Source organism: Dipodomys merriami, unplaced genomic scaffold, assembly GCF_024711535.1.
Source record: "Dipodomys merriami isolate MVZ:Mamm:240054 unplaced genomic scaffold, mDipMer1.0.p SCAF_34, whole genome shotgun sequence".
In the NCBI taxonomy this organism is placed as follows: domain Eukaryota; kingdom Metazoa; phylum Chordata; class Mammalia; order Rodentia; family Heteromyidae; genus Dipodomys; species Dipodomys merriami.
The window spans coordinates 10,207,070-10,223,333 of record NW_027204937.1 but is presented as its reverse complement, the minus strand read 5'-3'; the positions used below and the strand labels follow the sequence as shown (position 1 = coordinate 10,223,333).

General features: G+C 35.3%; 1 protein-coding gene across 3 annotated transcripts in view; it reads right to left on the bottom strand.

Moving 5' to 3' along the window:
* Bend5 (BEN domain containing 5) overlaps nt 1–16,264 on the bottom strand; it is an 845,928-nt gene that overhangs the window by 412,394 nt on the left and 417,270 nt on the right. For all 3 annotated transcript variants that reach the window (XM_069987272.1, XM_069987274.1, XM_069987271.1), the window contains exon 4: nt 3,351–3,445. In XM_069987272.1, the coding sequence (XP_069843373.1) occupies nt 3,351–3,445 (95 nt within the window). The remainder of the gene's footprint in view (nt 1–3,350; nt 3,446–16,264) is intronic.

Genomic DNA, 16,264 nt, shown 5'->3' with positions numbered 1-16,264 from the left:
CTTTAAAGGTCTGAGAGGTAATCAAAATTATAATGAACATGCCCAATATTTCCAAAATTCCTAGCTTTCTTTTTGCCAAAAGATATTTTGCCTTATGTATATTTGCATATATATTTGCATAATGGCTTTTCAGTTCTGTCTTTAAAAAATTGTTTTCTACAACTAGCTGATTTCCAGACCTGTGCTAAGGCCTTAGGATCAGTTATAACCTTCTCTGAGAGACATGAAGAATGTTTTACCTTGAAAAGGTGAAAAAATACTGTCTTCTTAATTTGCTGTAGATAAATACCAGCAATTAAAATTTTTAATGTTTATCCTGAGGTAGAAATTTTTCCATGACCTATTTTACGTTGTCAAAGGAAGCAAAACCCTGGATGCAAAAAGTATCAGACATTTTTATTTTTTCTATAATGGTTGCCTTGGTACTAGGAAAACTGGAATTAGGACAAGATTGGATAAGATATTCTAATTTGGGTATTTTAAAGGTATTTGTCAGTCTTGAGTTGGGCCATTGCTAAGTATTCCAAATTGTGATGGACTCTTAGCGCCAGTAAAATCTAATATTCTGTGAGTCAAATAGTCATAGTGACTTCTTTGTCTCACTTCAAAACATAATGCAACAGGTTCTGATACAGGTGAATGGCACAGAAAAGGGGTGAAAGTCTTAAGGAGTGAACAGAGCAAATAAGTAGCAATGAGAGTAATAATTATGACTCATAGAGATAAGCTAGTAAAATTTATGAAAGTTCCCTCTTAGGGGAGATTCACATTCATACTGCATCAACAATGCTTAGCACAGCACATGGCACATGAAAATGCTCAATAAAGTCCTGTGGGGAAAAACAAATATCTCAACATTTGCCTGGAGGAAAAGGGATGTAAGCAGCTCTCTATCCAAGATATAGGTTAGTATAAATAACTGGCAAGAAAAATTACCACAAGCTCAGTTCAGCAACACGAGGCCCTTTCAGGTCCTTAGAGAAGCTCAATGACTGGATAACAGCTGCCCATAGTGGATATGGACACCAACTTAAGCCTAGACATTATAATGCAAATACAAGGATTTCTAAGCATGTTAAAATCTTATTAAGAGTTATGACAGAGAAGAACTAAGTGTTAGTCTATTGGGGGGGGATAGAAATGAAATAATTAAGGTTGAAAGATTTTCAAAAGCTTAGAGAGAGACACACACAGGAGAGAGGTAGAGAGTTAATAACACTGGAGACAAGGGGATGGTAATTATTGTTGCAGTATAAGATCCCATATAGAATCTTGAAAAGATGTATACTCTCATGAGGAGATCAATAGTGATACCCTTTCATTCATTTGAAATTCTCATCTATATCTATGCCTATTAATTAAAAAGGTGGATCTATTAGTGTCTGTTTGGGTTAGATTTAGAGGTTGAGAGCAAAAGTATATCTCTTGCCCAGACCCTATTTTCAGAAAGCATTGCAGAGAAAATAAAGTAGTTGTTGATTTAATGCAGCCAGTATAGCAAAATACATGCCTAGGGAGATATTTTTACCTTTTAATAAACAGTTTTCATTATCATCATCACATGCCTACACTTTTATAAACCTGAACTTCTCTGTCTAGCATTTATAGAAAATTGCCAAGTATCATTGTAGATAAAAGCACAATTCAATATTTATGAATTGCTAGTTTTCTATAAATATAGACATTTTGAGACTATCTATTCACTAGCCATTAAAATTTGAACAGGGATCAAAGCAAGGATAATATTAACAATTCCTTGCATTTGTACAATGTTTTACACAATACTATTAATAATAGATGACATTTATTGAGCACTTAGCAAGTGCCAGGCACATTACATGTAAATTTTCATAAAGAATTCAGTTCAGTTTAACAAACATTCACTTAACACCTACTGTGTTATAGATGATTAATACTTGCTTGCTATTTTCTTAAAATTCTCATTTTGTTACATTCAATAAATGTTTGTTAAATAAAAATGTATGTATGGAGAGAAGGATGAATTAATTGAAAAAACAATTTTAGGTAATATAAATAACACAGGCTCTCCCCCTTACTATTTATGATCTTGAGAATTTACTTAACTTTCTACAGCTTCAAGATTTTCCTATGTAATATAGTGACACTTAACATCTACCTTAAAAACATGTGAACAGTAGTAACAAAAATATTAAAGACTTCACTAAAGAATGATGTCTTAAACTCAGAAAGATGAATGGTGCAGATTTTCTCTCATATGCAGAAGCTAGATATAAAGTGCACCAGGATTTGATAAATTATACAGGATGTAAGCATCTATAGAGAGTGAGACCAAAGGAGGATACTCTTAAGGGAGGAGCACAAAGGCTCAATGCCTCTGTGCCTCTGATCATATAATACTTACTGAAACAGATTCCAGGAAATGGAAACAAGAGTGTTTTTTCTCTGTTTTTGTCTTGTTTGTTCTGTTTTTCTTAGGGGTAGGGTAAGAGGGAGCACAGAAATGGAGGGACAAAAGCTGAACAAATGCAATAGTGGTACTCAGTAAAAAAAACTATGGGGAAGTGGTGCTGTAGCTCAAGTGGTAGAGCGCTCGCCTTGAGCTGAAGAGCTGAGGGACAACGCCCAGGCCCAGAGTTCAAGCCCCACGACCGACAAAAAAAAAAAAAAAAAACTATGTTGACAATGAACTACACAACTTGTGGGCAAGCAAGGGAGGGAAAAAACTGGAGGAAGGGGTGACATTGCCCCAAAAGACATGTACTCATTACATGACTTATGAAACAATAACCCCCCTGTACATCATCTTCATAATTTAAAAATCAAAATCATAGCATGGAAAAATAAAAAGAATGAGGTCCCAGAAGTAGAGTAGTTATTCTTACTAGCTTCATCCTCATCATTACCATCATCATCACTAGTAAGTAATAATGTTGACTCTTTTCCTCCTCAGTCAGTATAGTGATAGGAAAAGTCAAATTTTAATATCCATAAAAAAATACATGTATGACAAACACCATAAAAAGTGTCCTCTCAGGTTACATATATTCTCTATACTTAAGTTAGACCCAAGGAAATCCATATAACCCTAATAACTCTTTCAAAGATATTATTTAAGACAAACAGCATATAATCTTATGAAGTACTAAATTGTGAATGCACTAAAAATAGAATATTGATCATTCCTATCATGGAACCATATTCCTGACATTCTTAAAGAATGGTACCAAGATTCTAGAAAATGGTTGTCCAGAAACTCATTTATATTTTAAGCAATAGTCATCCTGATCTCCAGCAACACAAAAGATAAGCTGGAGTCCTAGATAATAATTTCTAACCAGAAAGGGATTATATATTCTGTGGTCACTTACCATTTTGGTCTGCTGGTAGATTTCACCATAGGGGCCATCCCATCTCTATAAAGACTCTTTGTTTTACTGAAGTTAACAATGTTGAAAATGACCCTCTGAAAAAGAAAGAGATATTTACCAGAAGGCTATGCAAATTGCCACTCCTTGACAATCAAGAAAGAAAATAATAAGCAAGTTAAAAGTATTCTTAGGACTAGAAGCCAATAGTATAATTAGGATAACCAGAGCTCCATGGATTATAGTATCTTGTGCCAGCTAAACAACAGTACAGAGATCATATTCTCTATGATTGGCTTTCATCAATTAGCTTTGAAACCCTGGAACTTGGAAGCTAAAAATATGATTTTTATTCACAACTCTATCACTTTGGACCTTGTCAAGCTACTATACACTTCTATATTTGAATTTCATGACTTGACATGAGTTTAGTTCTCATACTAAAAAATAATAAGATATTTCATGGTGTTCTGATACAAAATAAATAAGTTACTGTCAGTCTAGTGTTTGGAAACTCATTTGGTAATAGAAAATACTATGTAAGTTTTACCTATTATTATTAATTGTGATCACACCTTTGATCCTAGTTTATTTTTGGCTACAATAGAAGGATCAAAACTCAAGGCAAGGCTTGGCAAAAAGTTTACAAGATTGGATCTCAATCAATAGATGTGTGGAATGTGTCTGTCTTTCTAGGTATGTGGGGAATTTAAGATGGTCCAGTCCAGCTTAGACAAAACGCAAGATCTATAAAATTTTTTTAAAGGGAGGCCAAAAAGGGCAGAAATTAAGTACTTGAATCAAATTGTAGGGCACCTGCCTAGTATGAGTCCTAAGTTTAAACCACATACTGCCAAAAAAAAAAAAATCCCAGTCCAAACACTTGGAAACTTTTGACTAGATGGGGAGATATGTTGTCATCTGCTACACATCCTCTTGTAGTTTCTAATACTTTATAGGCTAAGGGTACTGGGCTCAGCCCTCATCTCAGCATGGAGTTATAGTCGTAGATGCCTTAGTAAATTCTTTCTCTTCTCTAAGTTTTACCCTTAAAATGGGAGCATCAAGTGCATCAGATTGCTAAAGCCTTTCCAGGCAAGTAGTTTAAATGAAATGAAATGAAACAGAGTAGGCCTTTATTTTAATAACCAACTTTGTTGGCTGGGCTCTGATGGCTCATGCCTGTAATTCTCGCTACTGAGGAGCCTGAGATCTGAGGATTATGGATCAAAGCAAGCCTGGCCAGGAAAGGCCATAGACTCTTATCTCCAGTAAACTACTCAAAAAAGCTGAAAGTGGAAATTTGGCTCAAATGGTAGATCACTAGCCTTTGAGCAAAAGAAGCTCAGGGACAGCGCCCAGGCCCAGAGTTCAAGCCTCAAGATGTGCAATAAATGAATAAATGAATTGTCTTAAGAGTAGAGGTTGTGAAAGAGAATAGTCTTGGGAATCAAAGACATCTAAGACAACTAAAATAAATTCACAGGAGAGATGAGGACTAGAGCTATGTCATCCAGAATAGCTAAAGAAAATAGGCTTCAAGAATTGCCATGGGTTAATCTTTCATTCAGATGAAGTGAAGCATGAAAATTAACATATAATTTCATTCAACAATTATTAATTACATCAAGTGTTATAGATTACATATACTTTTAAAAATGGTAAATATTTTCTTCTTAAATATCTCTACAGATATGTATATTAAGTCTTTCTTTTTTTATTTATTCACTTAAACTTTATTTTTTTCCAATACTTTCTTATTGTAAAAATCCTATACAGAGGGGTTACAGTTACATGATTAAGGTAACAAGTACATTTCCTATCAAGCATTGTTGCCTCCTCCTTTGTTTTTCCCCTACCATCCCTTCCTTCCCACCTCCCCAACTACTTCCCTCCCTCCCCCTGCCCCAAAACTGGTAAAGTTCATTTTCAACATAGTGTACATCTCATTGTTACAATGGGTCAACCTGTATCCCTATTTAAGCATTTTGTTTTTTTCCTTCCCTGCAAGATGCAGGGCACCAGAATCAAATACAGTGAAAACAGGGGTTATACCATGGGGGAAGAACATACCAAAGAAACAAACAAAAAAAATCACATAGTACGTTATAAGTATGTTAAAAACAATAGCAAGAAAGGAAAAAAAACACTTGTGTCCCTGTTTTGGGGTTCATTTCACTTAACATTATCTTATATGGTCATATGTACATAGCTTTTGACCTTTTCTGCTTGTCCTATACATATACTGGTTATTGCAAATAAGGGAAACCCACATATATTAAGTCTTTCATAGGATACCCATATTATTCGTCATGCAATTAGTAGATGATAGAATTGATATCTGAATCTAGGAAATAAAATGGTAAGATGCCCATGATTCTTATCCTTGAATTGATCATATTAAATTTGCAAAATTACATAACTCAAGCCAAGGCTGTTTTCCTAAGGGCAGAAGAGAAATACAATGGTAAATCTTTTTAGCCTTAATTCTTTTTGTTTAAAAGAGAAAATAAGAACATTTCCTCATTCCTTGTATTTGGACCAATCATGCCATGCTCCTTGAAAAAAACTCCTAGGAATAATTTGTGTTTTCTTCTCAGGGACCCAGTTATTGACCCCAACCTCAGGCATTTCAGTTTAGGACTCCTCTTCTGTCATTAAATTAAGTCATCAAGAAAGTCTGAGGCTGTTTCATTATTAATAATCTAGACCTGCCACTTGTCAGTTCAATTTCTTCTCCCAGGGTCTTGTCTACTGTCTGATTCATGAAAATCAATATCCAGGGAACAAATGACCTTTGAACCACATAGGGCATAATCCTTCTGATTTCTTCTGAGATTCCTCAAGTGTCAAATCTGTTTTCAGTGATCCTGGAATCTATATGGTGCTTTCAGGATTTATATTAATGATCAATTGAGAAAAATATAATGAAGAAATAATGTATAAAGGTGAAGCTGGAATAAAGAAGTGAAAATTAAAATGGACCATTTATTGATTATTAACATCCTATTATGTGCCTAGAAGTTTCCCTAGGCATTTAAAATATACTATACTATTTACCTCACTCACAAGCATTGTTTTATGTTTTGCCTAATTGTCCACAATGTAGAAATTAAAGTTAATAAAAGCTGTGGCTTACCTTTCTTCTTGCTATAAAGCCCCTACCCCAAACTCCCAAACTGTGTAATGACACAATTGGGGCCTGATAGAAATTAGAAAGTATTCAGAATTAGATGAAGTTTTTCATCACTCCCGGGGCTTGAATTCAGGGCATGGGAACTATCCCTGAGCTTCTTTTGCTCAGTGCTGGCACTCTACCACTTGAGTGCCACTTCTGTTCATGTGGACTCAGGGCTTCATGTATGCTAGGCAAGCACTCTACCACTAAGACACAAATTCACTACTACATATCAAAGCTTGTGGCACACAATATATTCACAGAATACAGTGAAAGAAAGTCAAAGATTTCCTGTAGAGTAGGGACTAAACCCTAATTGCTGCCTGTTTTTGTTAAGTAAGGCCATGCTTGTTTACTAGGTCTGGTTTTGAACCATTAACAATAGAACTGAGCAATTAAGGCCAAGACCTGACAGCTAACAAGCCTAAATTACTTACTTATTAAATACTTATTCTTTCCAGAAAAAAACTGTAGTTTTTTTCTAACTAGAAACCAAAAGTGAAGATATAAGCAGAGGATTAGTCATACAAGTTATTTTATTAGTATTCATATTTTATTTCTACTTATTTTTAAATTTTAATTTTATTGTAAAGGTGATGAGCAGAGGAGTTACAGTTACATATGTAAGGTAATGAGTATATTTCTTGTTGAATGTTGTTACTCTCTCCCTAGTTTTTCTCCCATTCCCGCCCCCCCTCAGACTCCTTCCCAAGATGCAAAGTTAATTTCCAACATAGTGTCTTTGCTGCTACATTGGTTCACCCTTTGTCTTTTGTCTCGCCATTTTGTTATTTCCTTCCTTTTCCCTTCCCCAAACCAGACAGATGTATATACAAGACACAGGGTACCAAAAGAAAAAACAGTGACAACAGGGGATAAACCAAAGGAGAAAAAATGAAAGAAAAAACTTCCCACAGTACATTAAAAACGGCAACAACAAAGAAAAACTCTTGTTTCCATATCTTGGAGTTCATTTTGATTAGCATCATTTTATACGGTCATATGTACATAGCTATTGAGCTATTCTGATCCTCTGCTAGAACCATCCTAGACATATACTAATTATTACAAATGAAGAATACCATCAGAAAGAATGACATCACCCTACTTGTAAGGATATGGAAAGACTTGGAAAAAAATTATATTAACTGAAGTATGTCAAATCCAAATTATTTTACTTTTTAAATCAGAGAAGTCATGTCAAAAATATAACAATCAAGCCATGTGCCAGTGGCTCACACCTATAATCCTAACTACTCAGGAGGCTGAGATCTGAAGATCCAGGTTCAAAATCCGCACAGGAAAGGAAAATCCATGAGACTATTATCTCCAATAAACCACCAGAAAATAGGAAGTGGTACTATGGCTCAAGTGGTAGAGTGCTAGCCTTGAGCTGAAAAGCTGAGGGACAGCACCCAGGCTCAGAGTTCAAGTCCTACATCTGATGTGTGTGTGTGTGTGTGTGTGTGTGTGTGTGTGTGTGTGTGTGTGTGTGTGTGTGTGTGTGTGTGTGTGTGTGTGTGTGTGTGTGTGTGTATTTCACTTGAAAACAATCAAGTGAAATTTAAAAAAAATTAAAAAATGGACATTTACACAATTCATTCATATGGCTGTATAACTCAGTATCAGCTTTTAGTTTAGTTTAGTTTCTGTATTTGTACTGAGGTTTCAATTCTGGTCCTGGGCACTGTCTTATTGTGTTTTTATTCAAGACTCCTGGAGCTCTACCACTTCTGCCAGCTCCACTTCTAACTTTTTGGTGGTTAACCAGAAATAAGAAGCTCACAGACTTTCCCGCCTGGGCTGGCTTTGAACTTTTACTTTGCTGAGCTAGCTTTGGACCCTCAATTTCAGATCTCAGCCTCCTGAGTACAGATCTGAGCCGCTGGCACATAGCCCCAGTTACAGTTTTAAACACTGATCGAAGTTTTATAATATTAATAATTTATATTCAGGAATAAACATATATACAGAAAAAAGATTATATAAATATTGTTAGGATTTGAATGTTTAGGTCTCAGCTAGAGGTCTTCCTTTGGGAGATTGTGGAAACTTTGAGAGATACAATCTAGTCAGAAGAAGTAGGCCAGTTAGGCCTACTTGTAGAAATAAGTAAATTGACCAAGGGCAGATTCTGCCAAGTGGATGCAAAATTATATTTATTTCACTCTACATCTAGAGCACTGAATTATTAGCTACAGTGTTTGTCTTTTATATGCTGTTGATAAGATAGAAGGCTGGGGTTTAGTCTCCAATCGCTATTAGCTAGTCCCATATTTAATTTTATGGTTAGCATTAATGCTTGATCCAAGATAAGAGTTCAGGCCATAGCTAAGTTTAAGATTTAGTTCATATGAAAAATGAATTAGCCACTTCAAATTATAGGACAAGTTAATAAAGAATTCTAAATATTACACAAATTACAATAACAATACTGTTCTGAAAAGTTGATTGAACATTATCCTAATTGTATTAATATGTCCATAAAATAGCTATGTTTAGCTATTTTATTTTTCATCATTAATCCAAAAATTAGGTTGAGTTTTATAAATTTCAAAGTATTTGAATCTGCAATGCATGGATTAAAACAGTTTCAAAAACTTGATACTTGGATTAGATCAATTTTAAAGGGAAAAAAATAGGAGTATCTTGTGGACTGTCAACAAAAGATTAACTATTCCCTTACTAAAAGATGCTCTCTGATGAATTTCAGAGAATAGAAAAATCTCTTCTTTGTTTAAAGATAATCACATTTTTTCTCAGAGTGGTTCACAAGGGCTTTACATTGGACATGAATTTTTCATGACTGATTGATTGAAAAGACAATGCCAACAGAGAATAATACAAGCATGGGACCTGTTTTACAAGGCAGAGGTAAATTACTCCAAGGGTTAGAATGACAAAGCCAGGTGGGGCATTCAAGTCAGCAAGTAAATCGACAATTATAAATCAGTTGAAAAATGTGAAAAATCAATTAGGAAAAGGTTGACTTGTACTAAAAATTAGTGTTTTCTTTATTGAACACTATTCAGTGGATTTTGGGAACAAGAAAGAAAAAGTATTATGGGAAAATATCTATCTTTTGGAACCTTTAAGGAGAGTTAAGAGTAAGAAGAAAGTTGGACTGTCTTCCTGATTTTGCTGCTGTCTTGTAAGCTGCCCTTAGAAATGTTATTTCCTGTTATCGATGTTCAATTTTCCCATTTCCAAAATGGAGAAAACTAATTCCTGCTTTATTCAATTCTTTTTTATAGTCTTATTTTAGTTTTGAATCATCAAACATGAATATATATGGGGGTTTCATGGTGATAATTCCACAGATATATAATACACTTTAAACAAGTTCATGCCTCCATTAAATTCCCATATCCCTCCCTTCTTGAAAGTGATGAGTTTCATTATGCTGTCTTCATATTATATATATATATACAGATATATATATGTATATATGTATATGTAATGTATTCCCATCCCCTTCACCTCTCCATATCTTTTCCTTCTCCTCTCTCCTCCCCACTGATCCACCCTGATAGTCTCCATTTTATGATCACGTCCCACTGTTATTACTATTGTTGTCATGGTCATCATTTTAGGTCTAGGTCCCACACATGAAGATCTTGGATTTTTTAGCTTATCTTGCTCAATGTAATAATTTCTAGTTCCATGCATTTTCCTTAGCCATTCATCAATTGTTAGGTATCTTGTCTGATTCTACAGCTTGGCTCTTGTGAACAGCATTGTAATAAATAGGTGTATACTTTTTATATTGATTTACTCTTCTTCTGATAACTGCAGAAGAGAAAATATGTATCAGGGTCATAAGGTAGGACTACTTTTATTTTTGAGGACCTTCCATAATGATTTCCATAATTTGGACTAGTTTACATTCCTACTAATAATGTAGGAGGGTTCCTTTTTCACCAAATCCTCACCCACCTTTGTTATTCATTTTCTTTCCTTCCTTCCTTCTTTTCCTTTCCTTCCTTCCTTCCTTCTTTCCTTCCTTCCTTCCTTCCTTCCTTCCTTCCTTCCTTCCTTCCTTCCTTCCTTCCTTCCTTTCCTTTCCTTACCTTTCCTTTCCTTCCTCCCTTCTTTTCTTTCTTCCTTTCTTTTGTGCCAATCCTGGGGCTTGAACATAGGCCTTGGCCATTGTACCTGAGCTTTCTTGGTCAAGGTTAGCACTATATAACTTGAACCACAGCTCTACTTCTGGCTTTTTTTGTGGTTAGTCTGGGATAGCAATGGACCTGTTCTTTTCTTTTCTTTTTTTTTTTTTTTTGTTGGTTGTGGGGCTTGAACTCTGGGTGTGGGCACTGTCCCTGCGTTCTTCAGCTCAAGGCAAGCACTCTACTGCTTGAGCCACATCGCCACTTCTGGTTTTCTAGTGGTTTATTGGAGATAAGAGTTTCACGGACTTTCCTGCCAGGGCTGGCTTTGAACCACGATCCTCAGATCTCAGCCTCCTGAGTAGCTAGGGTTACAGGCTTGAGCCCACTGGCACTTGGCAATTTTCCCCTTAGATGGGAATTGGCCCATTACACATTACAGTGAACAAGAGGTTAAAAGCGGGGTTGTTTAGAGACAAACAAGAAGACTGAGAGTTAGAAGTTTACCAGTCAAGTGCCTTTGGAAGAAGCAAAAATAGGATTCTTGAAAAGTCAGCTCTTTTATAAGAGGTCAGTTCAGAGGTCCAAGGTAGATACTAAGTTCTTAGAGTAATGGAATGGAAGTTTAGACAAAGTAGCACAGTTAATACAGATCAAAGTTGAAAAAGAGATCTCTAGATTCTATAGATGTTTAAAATTAATGGCTTTATTTTTTTAAAGAAATATTTATTAAACTCTTATCTGGTCAAAACTTTTACATATAATCTGGGACACATAAAGACTTATATATATAGTTCTTTTCTTCTTATAGAAAATAAATAAATGTATTATGCAATGTTGTATAATGATAATTTCTACAAAGAAAAATAAAATATATAAGGGCAATAGAATAGGAGGTAGGTTGTAATGTGTTTGGCTTTAAATTATTATTATTTTACATACAATTTGTTGAACACCTACAGTTCCAAAGAAAGGTTAGGCAGTTTTATATTGCATGTTATTTCTAAACCTTAAAAACATCTTACACATAAACACAATTTTTCATTCTATAGATTTAAATTTACTATACACAAAAAGTGAAAGATCAAGAAATTTTATTTTGCTCACTCTCAGACATACAACATTCTTTCCCTATAATTTTTTTTCAGATGTACAGACTAATAATGCCACAGAGTCACAAAGAGGATATGACAAAGAATGTTTCTCACATAGTGAAATATTCTGGCAAGAGTAGAACAGTCTGCCAAACAGGTATATAAATGACTTGAAAGAATAAGAAAGAGGCTGCATTTTGTTTTTGTTATTGTTGTTTGGAGGTAAAGGTTTGAACTAAGGGCCTCAGATGCTGGACAGTACTCTATTATTTAAGCCATACCCTGCCAATTTTATTTTAGTTTTGTTTTGAATAGCGTCTTGAGATTTTGGCCAGGCTAGCCTAGAATCACGACCTTCCTGATCTCTACTTCCCAAACTAAGTAATTGTAATTACAGATATACAGCATTATGCCTAGTCTTGAGGTTTTGGTTTTGTGGTTGTCAGGGGGAATGTCCTTTGCTAAGATTTTCCTGTACACTACAGGCTTTGAATAGTTTAAACATCCTGCCAATGATACAGGATGTAGCAGGATGCTTTCTTATAACGTTGCATAGGTATAGACTTAAGAGGAAGTAGGAATGGAACTTGAAAAGTGTGGGCAGTGACATTCAAAATTGGAGTCGGATTCTTGATTACACTTTCTAAAGATGATAAAGCTAGTATATAGCAGTGAGATATTGTGACTATAATGCACATATATATTTGGTTTTCATCCCCAGTTTTTTGGCACACAGTTCTTTAAACCCTTGGAATCTCCAAAGTGATAAATATCTTTTTGTATATTTAAAAAATGATTGGTGGCTGCGGCGGGGGGGGGGGGGGGGGGGGGGCGGGGGGGCGGGGATAGCCTCTGGTTGGAACAGCTTGCTGGTGGCTTGGGGGGACGGCGATTAGGGATCTGATAGTCTCTGGTTGAGGGTCTGGCTTATGCCTAAGGGCTCTGGTATAGCTTCTGGCCTGGTTGCTAGATAAATCAATCATGTGATTCAACTGTGGAAACTTTCAAATCATTTCCAGGCCCTCAAAGGAGTGAAGAGTAGTAGGTTTGTCTATACCCAGCATCATCACAAATAAGTGAATAATGTCTGTTACAGTGTCACTACACAAGAGAACTTCATTATAATCTTATGCAGTCACCATCATATATCACTGAATCCAAATGTCATTAACACAGTGCATAACTGTAAAGTGTTGCTATGTAAGACAAAATCTTAGAGATGAAGCATTCTATGTTGAATGTATTGAAAGTTAGAGTGGAAACAATCACCTTCAAAATCTCTCCTATAAATTGACAGATTGATGATAGACCTATTGATGTTAGCTTATCATCTAGGGTTGACTTTAGACTTCTAGGTTAGGTTTAGCCTGACATATATTTCTTCATTCTGGGACCAAACAGCTATCTGAGAAAATGTTCTTTTTGTGGCAGATAACAGAAGAGATCAAACAAACCCATTCAAACATATTTAAAACTTATACTTGGGTCACACATTCTAATATACCTTTAGCTAAAGCCAGTCACATTGCTAAGTCCAGCAACTATATGTAGAGTAATAAACTCTGCTTACTCTAAAGGAAAACATTAACATAGGGTATGGTTTATAATTCCAATATGGGGGAGGAAATGTTTGAGAAATATAATTTAAGCTATCACATACTATATATATATATATATATATATAATATTTATTTTTATTTTTTCCTTGAACTCTGGGCTTGGGTGCTGTCCCTGCACTCTTCAGCTCTACCATTTGAGCCACAGTGACACTTCCGGTTTTCTGGTGGTTTATTGGAGATAAGAGTCTCACAAACTTTCCTGCCTAGGCTATCTTTGAACTTTGATCTTCAGATCTCAGCCTCCTGAGTAGCTAGGATTACAGGTGTGAGCCATCAGCACCTGGCTATCACATACTACATTCACTAAAGAATATAAATTAATGATCTTCCTTTAAAGACATTTTAGACTCAGGTGGCTTACTTGCTGAATTTAACATAGTCTTTCAGAAAACAGCATAAGAAAGAAACTCTCCAAATAATTTATGAGGATAGTATTACCTTAATACCAAATCCTGATAAGGCAATGACAAGAAAGGAGAATTATAGACCAATGGGCAATAAACTCTGAAATCTTACACCAAATCCTCAGAAAATCAATTAGATGCTAACATCATAGATACTACCATGAAATAATAGTTATTAAGTTAAACATAGTAATATGGCTAATATTGCTGAAGGAAATAAGCTCTACACAAAATACTTTCCATTTATAGGAAGTTTTAGAACAAACTAATCTTACCTGATAGAACACAATCTGTTACCTTATGGGTTTAAGAACTGAGAGAAGGCACTAGGGAGCCTACTGGGTCACTGACTATGTCTTACATTGTGATCAGGTAGTAGTTATACTGATGTATTTACTTGTAAAATTCCTTTGAGCTAAAAATTAAAATTTGGTCATCTTACTATGTACATTGCAGTCTTCAAATTTTATTTTATTTTTTTGGTGTGGGGTTTGAACTCAGGGCCTGGTTGCTGTCCCTGACCTTTTTTTTTGCTTTTTATTTTTTTTTTGGTTTTTTTGCTCAAGGGTAGCACTCTACCACTTTGAACCACAGCTCCACTTTCAGGTTCCTGTAATTTCTTGGAGATTAGTCTCACAGACGTTTCCTGCCCAGGCTGGCTTTGAACCATGATCCTCAGATCCTACCTACCTGAGTAGGTAGGATTACAGATGTGAGCCATGAGGGTCTGGCTTTCAATTTTTTGTTTCCAAAAATGTTCCCACTAACATTTAGGACTCCCAGAGGAGATTCTGAGTATGTAGTTGTTAATTTTCTTCAAACTCTAAAATCTGTACTTCTATTGTCAACTTTTCATGATTGATTAGAACTTTCCTGTGCCTCCTGAACAACAGTTGATCTCCAATAAAAGCAGTGGTAAAGCTTTAGATAAAATGGAATGGTAATAGTTATAACAGTTTTATTGAGAAAAATATTTTTACAACTATAAATTATTTTGGTCAGCAGTTCTTATGAAAATCATGGAAGTGAGAGGTAAACCAGTGTTTTAATTTTGATACTATGGCCCAAGAACAACAAAGAAAACTAAGGCTGAAATAATACAAAGCCAAATTGGAAGATAAATATATGATTTTTCAGCTTTGGAGGGGAGCTAAGTATAAATGTCAAATTATGTAACTGAACATTTTACTCTTTATGGGTTCAAAGGAATATAAATGCTAACAGAGTTCCTGCTGTTGTATGTTTAGAAACATACAATTCATCAAATAATAGAAAAATCACAGTTGAAATATGAAAATTTGTATATTGGCTATTTCATTTATTAATTGTGTAATTTTGGGAAAAATATGTTAAATGTTTGAATTTCTGTTGCCTCATGTAGGAAACTGATGATACTATTTTATATATATATATATATATATATATTATAGACAATATTATATTATAGACAAGAAAAGTTTTACCAGCTTTTATTATTCATTTTTCCAAATATATTTTTAAATACTTACTTTCAGGATAGTTTTGAAGGCTCTTGTTCCAACAATCCAAACTATTTAGAAACTTTAAAATATCTACATGGGCTAGGTGCCTGTGGCTCAAGCTTGTGATCTTAGCTAGGTCAGGAGGCTGAAATCTGAGGACACCAGTTCAAGCCACTCTAAGCCAAAAGTGGAGCTGTGGCTGAAGCAAAAAACAGTTCAGGAACAGTAACCAGGCCATGAGTTTAAGCCCCAGGACCAGTATACATACAAATGCACACATATCTACATAGATTTCTCACAATTAAAACACATATTAGAGTTGAATTATGGTATATATTTTTGGAATATCTTACCAGGGAAACACAAGGTATTTCTCTCTCTAAAACAAGACAATTCTTCCTAAAGAAAATTTCTTCCTAAAGAAAACATTTATTTTGGGGCTGGGAAGGTGGCTCAGTGTAGAGCGCTTGCCTTGAATGCCTGAGGCCCTGGGTTCGATTCCTCAGCACCACATAAGCAAAAAGAAAAAAAGCCGGAAGTGGTGCTGTGGCTCAAGTGGTAGAGCGCTAGCCTTGAGCTGAAGAGCTGAGGGACAGCGCCCAGGCCCAGAGTTCAGGCCCCATGACCAGAAAAAAAAAAAAAAAACACATTTATTTTAAATTTTTACTTAAAGAGAAGTGAGAGAGAAACAGAAGTTGGTGGTGGGAGCCATGTACAAAGGATTCTATACAAGACTTTGTCTTTTTCCAGATTGCTAACCAGTGATGACCCTTTGCTGATTTAAAGAACTGGTCTTAAGTGGAGGCTTCGAATTAAGGGTGCCTGCTCAATTTTGGGTTGATATTAGAGATCTGAAGGATGAGACCCATGTAAATGAGAGCTTCAAGCTTTGGAGAATATTGAAGGATAATTTCAGACCCTTTTCCAATCCATTTTCAACTTGGTTCATTTTTATTTCCCCAATATACTTGTATTTTTATTGTTAAATAAAAAGAAAAGTGACAGACAGTTGCTTTAGGATCAGACCATTGGTCT